This window comes from Corapipo altera, unplaced genomic scaffold (genome assembly GCF_003945725.1).
Source record: "Corapipo altera isolate COAL_440 unplaced genomic scaffold, ASM394572v1 318, whole genome shotgun sequence".
NCBI classification, from domain to species: domain Eukaryota; kingdom Metazoa; phylum Chordata; class Aves; order Passeriformes; family Pipridae; genus Corapipo; species Corapipo altera.
The window spans coordinates 65944-77133 of NW_020885115.1; the positions used below are offsets into that span (position 1 = coordinate 65944).

Genomic DNA, 11190 nt, shown 5'->3' on the forward strand with positions numbered 1-11190 from the left:
CCGGGGCCGCGCGGGGGCTGCCGGGAGGGCGGCGGGGCCGGTGCCGGGGCCGGTGGCGGGGGGGCCGCGCCGGGACATCGCGGCCATGCAGAAATACGAGAAGCTGGAGAAGATCGGGGAAGGTGCGGCCGGGCCGGGGCCGTGCGGGGCGGCCCGAGGGCCGCGGGGCCCGGACCGGTATCGCTAGCGGGGGCCCTGCCGTGACCCCCTCCCCGCGCCCCACAGGCACCTACGGGACCGTGTTTAAGGCCAAGAACCGGGAGACGCACGAGATCGTGGCGCTGAAGCGGGTGCGGCTGGACGACGACGATGAGGTGAGGGGGGGGGGCCGGGCTGGGGCCCCCCCGGGACCCCCGGAACCCCCCGCCCCCCAACCCGGCGTGTCCCGCAGGGAGTGCCCAGCTCGGCGCTGCGGGAGATCTGCCTGCTCAAGGAGCTCAAGCACAAGAACATCGTCAGGTACCGGGGCGGCCGCGGGCAGGGGGCTGTGGGGTCACGGCACGGGGGCTGCTCCCTCGGGCTGAGCCGGGGTGGGGGGAGCTGTGGGGGCGAGGTGGGAGGGGGCTGCCCCCCCAGTGCCTTGGGGCAGGGGAGTGGGGGGCTCGGGGCTTGCCACGCGAGATGCCCCGGGCTGGGCCGGGCGCTGGGGGGCTCAGGGACCACCCCCCCTGCAGACTCCACGACGTCCTGCACAGCGACAAGAAGCTGACGCTGGTCTTTGAGTTCTGTGACCAAGTGAGTGAGCGCCAGGGGCGTGGGCGGATCGTGGGGGTCCCTAGGGGGTCCCTGGGGGTCCTCGGGGTCCCCGGGGGTCACCGCTCCTGGCCGCCCCCGACGCGGCCCCCCCTCGCTCCCCCCCAGGACCTGAAGAAATATTTTGACAGCTGCAATGGGGACCTGGACCCTGAGATCGTCAAGGTGGGTCTGGGGGTCCCCAGAGTCCCAGCCCGGCCCCACAGGGGTGCCACAGTGTGGGGGGGCTGACAGACCCCCCCGTGTCCCCCACAGTCGTTCATGTACCAGCTGCTGAAGGGCCTCGCCTTCTGCCACAGCCGCAACGTCCTGCACCGGGACCTGAAACCCCAGAACCTGCTCATCAACAGGGTGGGGCACGGGGGGGGCTCTGTCTGGGGGTCACACCTGGGAGCTGGGCTGGTCTGTCTGTCTGGGGGGGCCACACCTGGGGACTGTCTCTCTGTCCATCTCTCTGGGGGGTCACACCTGGAGCCTGTCTGACCGTGGCTGCAGCTCCATGTCTCCTATGTTCCTGGTGATGGGGCTGGAGCAGCAGCCACCACCTGCCCTGGGTTGTGGGGGGCACCAGAACAATGCCCCTTTGGGGTATGGGCGGCACAGGTGGGGCTCCCCACACTGACCCCCCTGCCCCCCCAGAACGGGGAGCTCAAGCTGGCGGATTTCGGGCTGGCCCGGGCCTTTGGCATCCCCGTGCGCTGCTACTCAGCCGAGGTGAGGGGGCTCAGGGGGCTCAGGCTGCCCCGTGCTCTGAGTGTCCCTGTCCCTGTCTGAGTGTCCCTGTCCCTGTCTGAGTGTCCCTGTCCCTGTCTGAGGGTCCTGTCCCTGTCTGAGGGTCCTGTCCCTCCCAGGTGGTCACTCTGTGGTACCGGCCCCCAGACGTCCTCTTCGGTGCCAAGCTCTACTCCACCTCCATCGACATGTGGTCAGCTGGGTGCATCTTTGCAGGTTTGCTGGGGGGTCCTGGGGGGCCTGGGGGGCTGCAGGAGCCCTGGGACCCACCCTCTGTCTCCCCAGAACTGGCCAATGCGGGGCGGCCCCTCTTCCCGGGGAACGACGTGGACGACCAGCTGAAGAGGATCTTCCGATATCCTTGGGAACGGGGGGAACGGGGAGCTCCGGGAATGGGGACCCCTGGAATGGACCTCCTCTGGGAATCCCCCTTGGAAATGGGGGCCCCAGTTGGTAATGGGGAACCTCTTGGGAACGGGGAGCCTTGTGAATGGAGAGCCCTGTGGGAATGGGGACCCCTGTAGGAATGGAGACCCCTGGGCATGGGGACCCATCTCGGCTGGGCAGGGGGTCGGGGGGGGTCGGGTGCCGGGTGCCCCCGTGGTGGCCCTTGACCATCCCCACGCTGCTGGGGACCCCCACGGAGGAGCAGTGGCCGGCCATGGCCAAGCTGCCGGACTACAAGGTGAGGAGGGGGCCGGGGGGGCTGGAGGGGGTGCCGGGGGGGCCGTGGGTCACCTGTGTGTCCCCAGCCCTACCCCATGTACCCGGCCACCACCTCCCTGGTCAACGTGGTGCCCAAGCTGAACGCGACCGGCCGGGACCTGCTGCAGGTGAGACCCCACCCCTGCCCCCCTCCAACCTCTGTCCCCCCTGCCTGTCCCCCTGCCCATGCCACAGGGGTTCTGGCTCCCCAGGGGTGGCTACCCTCTCCCCTCACAGCCCCCCACCCACCTGAGGGGGGCAGTGGGATGGGGGGGCTGTGGATGGGGGGGTGTCTGTGCTCTCCTCCCTCAGCCCCCCATGTCCCCCAGAACCTGCTCAAGTGCAACCCGGTGCAGCGGATCTCGGCAGAGGAGGCCCTGCAGCACCCCTACTTCACTGACTTCTGCCCGCCCTAGGGCCTCCCAACCCTCCCTGGCTCCCTCCCCCTTCAAGGGAGGGCAGCCCCCAGCCCCCCCAGCCAGCCCATGCCAGCCCCCCCAAACTGCAGCGTCCCCCCAGTATTTATTAGGTTCTGCCCCAGCTGCAGGGGGCTGGCATGGTGCCCCTGAACCCCTTAGCCCTGGAGGGGACTGAGGGCACTCAGACCCCCCCCGGTGGCACAGGACCCCCCTGGGGGCAGGGGACCCCTCCAGGGCATGAGACCCCCCAGAGGACATGGGGCCATGATGCTGGTGGAGGGACAGGACCCTCTGGGACCAGGCATGGGGACCCTGCAGGTGGTGAGACCCCCACCCCTCTTGTCCCTGCTTCCCCCCCGGCCCCTTCCCTGCCTGGGGGGGGTTCTGGATACAGCCCCCCTGGGGGGGGCGGGGGAGGACCCCATTTCTTTTCTAGGGCACTGCTGTATGTGGATGATGTGCGTTTGGAACCCCATAAAGAGCTTTCCCCCCCTCCCAGTGCCGCCTTCTCCTTCCTGGGGTGTCAGGGCCCCCCCTCTGCCACATGACAGACACCTCTCTCAACAGCCTCTGCCCCCCAACCCACCCCTGGGACCCCCCCAGTGCTGCCCCCTCTTTCCTGGAGCAGCCGTGTCCCCCCACCCCCCCAGCAGCCTGGAGCCGGGGCCTGGGGCACCTCTTTATTTGGGGGGGCTGCAGGGGGGGGGTTGCATGTCCAGCGCAGGGGGGGCACAGGCAGCGCATGCAGGGTCACGGGAGCGGGGCTGGGGGGGCCCCTTGCCCCCAGCCCCCCGACACCCCCTCAGGGGGTGGGGGGGACCAGGAGGCTGCCCCGTGGCCCGGGGGTGCCCCCCCAGCCCCCCGGCCGGCGGGGGGGCGGGCTGGGCTCCACGGCGGGTCCCGGGGGGGGCCTAGAGCCGGGTGACGAGGTAGCAGGTTCGGGGCGACGCCGAGACGGGGCGCGGGGCCACGCAGGGGGGTCCGGGCACTCTGCGGGGGGGTCGGGGGTTAGAGGGGCTAGGGGGTTAAGGGGGATTGGTTTCCACCCGCCACCCCCCTCCCCCTGTGTCCTGCCAAGCTGGGGGGCTCAGCGCCTCGCCCCCATCCCTTGTGCCCCCCGGGATGCCCCGGGAGCCTCCCAGCTTTGGGGCTCCCCCACGCAGCCGATGTGGAGCCAGGCTGCCCACCCCCGTCCCCAAGCAGTCTCCTCCCTTCTGCCCCTCCGTGTCCCGGAGGGGAGGTTGGAGGGTCCCAGCCTGGCTTGGGGGGCTCCGGGGGGGACGGGGGACCCCGGGACAGGGTGCTGGAGACCATGATGAGGACGGGGGATGAGGCGTCTGCAGGGAATGGGAGTGTCTGCAGGGAATCAGGGATCTGCAGGGAACGCAGGGGTCCACGCAGGATGGGGGGATCTGCAGGGGATGAGGGGTCTGTAGGGGGATGGAGGGAGTCTGTGGGGAATGGGGGGATCTGCAGGGAATGGGGGGGGTCCGCAGAGAATGGGAGTTCTGCAGGGAATGGCCCCCCGGCCCCGGGGGGCTTCGGGTGCCCCCCCCGCGTGTACCTGGGTGGGCGCGGGGCCGCGGGGCTGCCCGGGACCGCCGGGTGCTCCTGGATGGGCGCACGGAGGGACGAGAGAGCGGTGAGCCGGGGAAGGGGGATGAGGTGCGACCCCCCGGGCGGGGGCGGGGGGCGGGGGGCGCGGGGGGTTACCAGGGTGCCGCTGTCGCTCCGGGGGCTCCGCTTCTTCTCCTTGTACAGGCTGAGGAGTTTGTCCCGGAACACCTGGGAGGGCGCAGGTCAGAGCCCCCGGCCCCGAGACCCCTGAGCGGAGGGGGTGTTGAGGGTGTCGGGGGGCCTCACCTCGTACAGGTAATCGAAGATCTCCAGGATGGTGAGGAGGCTGGCGCCGATGAAGAGCCCCATCTGCCCCCCGATGTCACCTGGGCGGGAGGCGGTGTCAGAGAGGACACGCCCCTCGGAGCCCCTCCGGACCCCCGGCCCTCACCCGCCCCCGCCGGCCCTCACCCAGCAGCCCTGCCACCTCGTACGCCTTCTTCTGCTCGATCATCTCGTAGTTCAGAGCCTCGAAGAAGATGTCCAGGACCAGCACGTTGTCCCTGGGGGACACGGGACGAGGGGACAGTGTCAGGCACAGGAGGCCGGGGGGCTGTGCCAGGCTGTGCTGGGGGGGGCTGGACTGTGCCGTGGGGTTCAGGGGAATGGGCAGAGGGGTCTGCCTGGTGCTGGGAGACACAAAGATGTGCTGGGCTGTATTCTGGGGCCCCGTGCCATGCTGCGCCATACTGGGCCGTGCCATGTAGTGTCATGCCATGCGGTGCCATCTGTGCCATGCCACGTTGTGCTGTGCCATGCAGTGCCACACGTTTTTCCCTTTGCTGGGGCATATTTGCACAGGGTAGGCTGTGCTGTGCTGGGCAGTTCAGGTGTGCTGGGGACGTATGGCCATGCCTTGTCACACCCTCACACTGTGCTGTGCTGGCCAGTTCAGGGATTCTGGCGATGCCATGCGGCTGTGCCATGCTGTGTCCCACCATCACACTGTACCGTGCCAGCTTACGCGTGCTGGGGACACTGTGTGGCTGTGCCATGTCACAGCAGTGCACGTGTGCTGGGGGACACTGTGTGGCCGTACTGTGCCGTATCACACCGTCACATCGTGCTGGGCCACTTCACATGTGCTGGAGATGCCATGTGGCTGTGCCATGTCACACCGTCACACTGCGTTGTGCCATGTCACACCGTCACACTGTGCTGTGCCATGTCACACCGTCACACTGCGCTGTGCCATGTCACACCATCACACTGCGCTGTGCCATGTCACACCGTCACACTGCGCTGTGCCATGTCACACCGTCACGCTGTGCTGTGCCAGTTCCCGTGTGCTGGGGACACCCTGTGGCCATGCCGTGTCACATCCCTCTGGGCTGTGTCAGTATCCCACCGTGCTGGTTCATGCTGTGTGCCATGTCACACTGTCACGCTGTGCCATGTCACAGCAGTTCACATGCTGGGGATGCCGCGTGGCTGTGCTGTGCCATGTCACACTGTCACGCTGTGCCACACGGTGCGCTGGCGGGGCAGAGGGTGACACGGTAGCGGCGGCAGGGGTGGCAGTGTCACTCACGCGATGTACTGCTCTGTCTTGTTGAATTTCTTGGCCAGGTACTTGGCCGAGGCCTTGCTGGGGATCTTCACCATGGAGAGCTCTTTGCCGTAGCGCACCATGGCGCAGGGCGTGCGGCACGCGCAGTACTCGCTGTCCTTCGTCACCAGGAAGTCTGGGGGGGCACGGGTGGGACAGGGAGCCCCAGGATCCCTGGCCGGGGGGGGGACACTCGGGGACAGAATCGGTGGCACATGGGGAGAACCCAGCCCTGCGTGTCCGGGGCCAGTGGTGACCCCCACCCCGATGAGGGCACAGGCACGCTGGAGCCACGGTTGCAGCGATGGGGGCACAGAGGGCACAGGGACACCAGAGCCACGCTCGCGGCAATAGGGGCACAGCGGGGGGGAGGGGTCCCAGGGGTGCCCGGGGCCATCGAGGGGCCGGGGGTACATACCCAGCGCGGGGTCAGCACACTCCTTGTACTGCTCCGGGGTGCAGACGTTGGCGTTGCCTGCGGGGGAGGCGGCGGTCGCAGGGGCGGGGGGGGGTCCCGGCAGCCCCCGCAGCCCCCCGGCCGCCCCCCCGCTCACCCGGCATGTGCACCATGCGGCAGTTGCAGTTCTCGGCCAGGTAGCGCGTCTCGCAGTCCAGGCGGCACGCGGTCAGGCTGTAGTTGGTGAAGAAGTCGGACTCGATGGGGGTGGCCTTGCAGTCCCCCCACGGGGGGGGCAGGTACACGAGCTGCCGGGCGCCCGCTAAGGAAAACACGGCGTCCCGGGGTTCCCAGTGTCACCCCTGCTGTCGTCCCTGCTGTAGTCCCTGGTGTCGTCCCTGGCCACGCTGCCACCTCCCCCACCACAGGAAGAGCTTATCCCGCACAGCCAGTGCTGGGAGATCTTACCACCCCAGAGCCCCCCTCCTACCCCGTGCCCTCCTTTCTGGCCTCGGGGACGGGTGTTGCAGGCAGTGTCACCTCTAGCAGGTGCCACAGCAAGGGGGGCACATGGCAGTTGGGAGCACACAGGAGCCAGACGTGCCAGGCAGGGGGTCGGCACAGACGCCTATGCTCCCCTCGGTGCTCACTGTGCAGCCAGTGAGTGCTGGGGGGTCCCGGTCCTGCACCCCCAGCGCCCCCATCCCACCCTGTCCCTCCCTGCCAGGTGCAGGACAGGTGTCGTAGGCAATGTCACCTGCACCAGGTGCCACAGCGAAAGGGCAGGAGCCGGCGAGGGCTGGCACGTGGCACCTGGGAGCACACAGGGGCCGGGCGTGCAGGGATCGTGCCTGGTGAGGGGCCCAGCACCCCCACCCGTGGGTGCCAGGGCCACGCTCCTGCTGCCGCCGTGCTCCTGCCGCCCGCACCACGCGCGCCGGCACACGTGGTGACACCCACCCCAGGCACCTAAATTTAGGTGTCTGGCTGCGGGGGCCGGGCGCTGCCACCCCCCCGGCGGCTGTTCCGCAGGAGCCAGGGGGTCGCTGCCGGAGCCGGAGCCTGTGGAGAGGCCGCGTGGTCCCGGTGTGGGGCTGCCCCACACCGTGTGCTGCTCCTGGCCAGTGTGGTGGCACAGTACTCATGGCACAGCTTGGCACGGGATGTCCCTGTGGGGATGCCTGTGGTACCCACAGCACCGCTCGGCATGGGATGTCCCTACGGGGATGGCTGTGGTACCCATGGCAGGGTTCGGGATGTCCCTATGCCTCGGGGTGTCCCAGCTGTCCCAGGCTATCCCAAGCCCTCTGGGGGTCCATCCTGATCCCTCGGGGGTCCGTGCCCAGCCCCGGGCACCATGCCCGGATACCCGCTGCTGCTGGCAGGAGACGAAGGTCTGGAAGCCGGGGGCGACGCCAAAGCCCAGCTGGTCGATGAAGGGCGGCTCCTCCTGGCTGTGGATCTGCACCTTCACCCCCACCTCGAACGACGTCTCGTCTGCAGGGCAGGGGGACGGGGTCAGGTGCCGCACAGGGGGGCTCACCTGTGTCCCCAGACAGGCAGGGGTCTCACCTGTGTCCCCCCAGACAGGCAGATATTCCTCCTGCTGCACGTTGAGCATGAGCTCGAGGCCGTTGCCGGAGCCCCCCTGCAGCGTGGTCAGGACCTCGCGCCCCGGCCCCCCCGGGTTGAACGTGTAGCACTTCCCCAGGCGAGTGAAGATCTGCGGGGACACAGGGGACATGGGGACGGGGCCCTGGGTGACACTGTGGGACCCTGTGAGGACAGGGCAAGATCCCAGTGCCCCACGGGACCCAGTGCAGGATCCCAGTGCCCCTCAGGACCCAGTGCAGGATCCCAGTGCCTCGGGGCGGGATCCCAGAGCCCGCCATGGCCCAGAACAAGGCCAGAACGGTGACAGTGCCCCCCCTGTGCCTGGGCTGCCAGGGCTCTGCAGGGATATTGGGTTTCAGTGAGGCTCCAGGGGACACGTGGGGACACTTGAGCAGGGAGGGCACAAGCCAGGATGGTGATGGAGACTGGGACTCAGTCACAGTGGCAGAGGCCACCGTGTCCCCTAAGAACCTGAGAGCCTGTCCTGGGCCAGCCACCCCAGCAACCCTGGGGACCTGCACCCCCAGCCAGGGACCTGAGGGTGACCTTGAGCCTTCAGGGACTGGCATCCACAGACAGGGCTCCTGGAGTGATCCAGAGGCCCCAGGACTGGCCCCATGGACCCCAGTCCTGCCATACAGCCCTCTGGGGTCACACACACCCCACTATGGGTGCCCCCCCCGAGTGTCCCATGGGGGGAGGGGGCGTTGCTGTGGCAACGAGCTGCTCCCAAAGTGGGGACCTGTCACCATGGTAACACGGTGCCCAAGGAGGAAAAGGGGGGGGGCGGGTGTCATGGCAACGACTGCCCGGCATGGGGATGCCTGGGGAGGGTATGGATGGGGACAGGGACTGGGACATGGCCCTGGTACTTCCAGCCCTCCTGCTTCCCACACTCAGGTCACCCAGGGACCCCCAGCCCTGCACCCTGGGGACCTGCTGTTCCCACTCTCTGCTGTTCCATCCCTGGACCCATGTCCCTGCACTGCCATCCTGCCCCATCTCACCAGCCCTGGTGGAGGCAAGAAGGGGGTACAGCCCACCCTGATGGCCCTTGGGCCTTTGCCACGTGCTCAGGGACCTCGGGGACCCTGAGGATGGGGTGGGACGAGGCGCAGGGACACAGTGCCAGAGCTCAGTGCCACAGCCCAGGGCAGAGGATCCCAATCCAGGACTAGGCCCTCCAGCCATATGATCTGCCCCTCGAGCCTGGGAGCCAATGCCAGCACCTAGTCCTGCTGCAGGGACACCAGCAGAGTGGCTCTGGCCAAGGGTGTGGGGGCACAGGGGCCATGGGGAGGGCACGGAGCTGCTGAAGGGCAGCTTGTCCCTGAGCTCCAGAGAATTAATTGGTGCTCTAAGAGCATTAAGGTGACAGTAATCGCTGGAAACAGAGATGGGCACTAGGCACAGCGGGTACAGGCTGCCCAGCATCCGCAGCACACTGCTGCAGCATGAGGGATGTGCCTGTCCTGCCTGTGCCACCATCCCTGCCTGTCATGCATGTGCCATGATCCCAGCTAGTACCACTGTCCCTGCCCTGCTCTGGGGGCAGTGGTGGGGCCAGTGCTTGTACAGGGACCCCCACCTGTGCCAGGTGTGGAGGAGCTGCCCCTGGGAGCTGTGTGCCAACAGCCAGGGCAGCAGCTGCTGCTGGCAGTGCCCAGGTGGTACCTGGAGCTGGAACGGGGGAGTGGAGCTGGGGGCTGTACCTGTGAGCACCCTGTACAGGTCAGCACCCCACAGCTGTGAACACCCCATACCCGTGAGCATCCCGTGCCCACCGCCACCCCATCCCGGTGCCTGTATGCCAGCAGAGCCCCCACCCTGCACAGAGCCCCCAGCACAGCCCCGCTCCAGCCTGGGCAGCATTCCCAGCCGCCTGGCACCCCTGCAGCACGTGGGGCAGGGACACCCCTGGCTGGCAGCCGCTGTGTCCAGAGGGGTGGGCAGGGGCTGATGGTGTTGTGGGTGGTGGGATGCACTGGCCGGCCAGAGAAGGGGCTCACCCACAGGTGCCTGACCTTGGCAGGACACCCAGGTCCCTCTGCAGTGCCCAAGAAGGTGGGCAGGGGCTGATGGTGCCATGGGTGGTGAGATGCAGAAGTGGGATGGAAGAAGGGGCTCAGCTGCCAGTGCCCAATCCCGGCAGGACACCCATGTCCTTCCACAGCCCCGGGGGCACACGGCGGGTCCCCTCCCCATCCTCGCTGTGCCCACGTGCATCGAGATGGGAGGAGGAGCTCATCTAGGGGTGGCCAACCCTGGCAGGACACCCGCGTCCCTCCACAGCCCCGGGGGCACAGGGGGGTCCCTGCCCCGCCCTCCGGGCACTCACCACGGTGAAGTTGCGGGCGGTGCAGCCGGTGCCGCGGAAGGTGCACTGCAGCAGCATCTCGGCCAGGTCGTGGCCCGTGCGGTTGTAGAACTCGGCCATGCTGAAGGGTTTCGCCTTGAAGTTCTTGAAGTTGGCCTTGTCCCTCAGGGCAGCCAGGACGTGGGGCTCGGCCAGCTGCGGGTTGCTGATCTCGTAGCGCTCGTTGAGCAGCGCCAGCAGCTCGCCCACGTGGTACATGTCGTTGCGGGTGATTTTGGAGAAGCGGAACTCGTTGAGGTTGCAGATGGTGATGGCCGGGAAGGTGAGGTTGCGGGCGGCCACCTCGTCCAGCTTGGTGACGTGGGGGTAGGTGAGGAAGTAGGCGACGCGCTCGGCGCACACGAGCAGCAGCAGCCCCAGCGAGCCCAGGAAGAAGCCGCCCCAGAGCACGCGGCGCAGGGACACGGCCCCGTAGGCGAAGACGTGGCTGATGCCGTGCAGCGAGGAGCTGTGGGCGAAGGCCCGCAGGCTCGAGAGCCCCTCGCCCTCCCCGCTGCCCTCCGAGCCCCCCCTCATCCTGCCGCCGCCGGGCCCCCGCCGTGCCCGGCACTCTCAGCCCATCGCCGCGCCGGGCTCAGGGCGCTGCCGGCGGGGAGGGCACGGAGGAGGAGGGTGGGCAGGGCAGAGGAAGGCAGGGGATGGCAGGGCAGGACCGGCCGCTCCGCTCCCCCGCGCTGCCGGTGCCAGCGCTGCCCGACCGGTGCCGCGGGGCCGCGGTCCCGGTCCCGGTCCCAGCCCCAACCCCAGCCCAGGTCCCGGTTCCAGCTCCGGTCTCGGATCCGGTCCTGGTTCCAGTGCCAGTCCCGATCCTGATCCCGGTCCCGGATCCGGTCCCAGCCCCGGCTCTGCTCCCGCCCCGGCGCAGCCCCGATCTCAGCCCCAGCCCCGGTCCCGGTTCCAGCCCCAGCCCGGCCCCGGTCCCGGTCCCTGTCCCTGTTCCAGCCCCGGTCCCGGCTCCGCTCCCGCCGCGGCGCAGCCGCCGCCGGTCCCCGCCGCCCCCCGCCGCCGCCGCCCCCGCCCCTCCCGC

The 11190-nt window shown here is 68.9% G+C and overlaps 2 protein-coding genes across 4 annotated transcripts; one reads left to right on the forward strand and one right to left on the reverse strand.

Moving 5' to 3' along the window:
- The first annotated feature begins 16 nt into the window (after positions 1-16).
- CDK5 (cyclin dependent kinase 5) lies at positions 17-3107 on the forward strand. 2 transcript variants are annotated; one of them, XM_027669913.1, is made up of 12 exons: positions 17-122; positions 226-314; positions 392-459; positions 675-735; positions 862-918; positions 1009-1104; positions 1393-1467; positions 1605-1701; positions 1771-1840; positions 2110-2170; positions 2238-2318; positions 2520-3107. In XM_027669913.1, the coding sequence occupies exons 1-12, from the start codon at positions 86-88 to the stop codon at positions 2604-2606; spliced, it is 879 nt and encodes a 292-aa protein (XP_027525714.1). In that variant the 5' UTR covers positions 17-85; the 3' UTR covers positions 2607-3107. The 2 variants fall into 2 exon arrangements, with proteins under 2 accessions (XP_027525714.1, XP_027525715.1); XM_027669914.1 differs by lacking the exon at positions 1393-1467.
- Positions 3108-3276: 169 nt separating this feature from the next.
- ASIC3 (acid sensing ion channel subunit 3) lies at positions 3277-11079 on the reverse strand. Of its 2 annotated transcripts, XM_027669912.1 has the most exons (11): positions 10125-11079; positions 7745-7895; positions 7542-7669; positions 6330-6480; positions 6194-6250; positions 5758-5911; positions 4638-4729; positions 4473-4552; positions 4323-4394; positions 4174-4220; positions 3427-3599 (listed from the first exon to the last, which is right to left on the reverse strand). In XM_027669912.1, the coding sequence occupies exons 1-11, from the start codon at positions 10677-10679 to the stop codon at positions 3521-3523; spliced, it is 1566 nt and encodes a 521-aa protein (XP_027525713.1). In that variant the 5' UTR covers positions 10680-11079; the 3' UTR covers positions 3427-3520. The 2 variants fall into 2 exon arrangements, with proteins under 2 accessions (XP_027525712.1, XP_027525713.1); XM_027669911.1 differs by lacking the exon at positions 4174-4220 and having other exon boundaries at positions 3277-3599.
- Positions 11080-11190: the final 111 nt, after the last annotated feature.

What these genes read in the sequence shown, in the direction of transcription:
- CDK5 (XM_027669913.1), top strand. Translation starts at nt 86, where the DNA reads ATGCAGAAATACGAGAAGCTGGAGAAGATCGGGGAAG. An exon ending in TGGACCCTGAGATCGTCAAG is followed by an intron (nt 919 to 1,008) that starts GTGGGTCTGGGG and finishes TGTCCCCCACAG; the next exon opens with TCGTTCATGTACCAGCTGCT. An exon ending in CAGCTGAAGAGGATCTTCCG is followed by an intron (nt 1,841 to 2,109) that starts ATATCCTTGGGA and finishes GACCATCCCCAC; the next exon opens with GCTGCTGGGGACCCCCACGG.
- ASIC3 (XM_027669911.1), bottom strand. Translation starts at nt 10,679, where the DNA reads ATGAGGGGGGGCTCGGAGGGCAGCGGGGAGGGCGAGGGGCTCTCGAGC. An exon ending in AAGACAGAGCAGTACATCGC is followed by an intron (nt 4,730 to 5,757) that starts GTGAGTGACACT and finishes CGTGTCCCCCAG; the next exon opens with GGACAACGTGCTGGTCCTGG. An exon ending in TCTTCGATTACCTGTACGAG is followed by an intron (nt 4,395 to 4,472) that starts GTGAGGCCCCCC and finishes GCGCCCTCCCAG; the next exon opens with GTGTTCCGGGACAAACTCCT.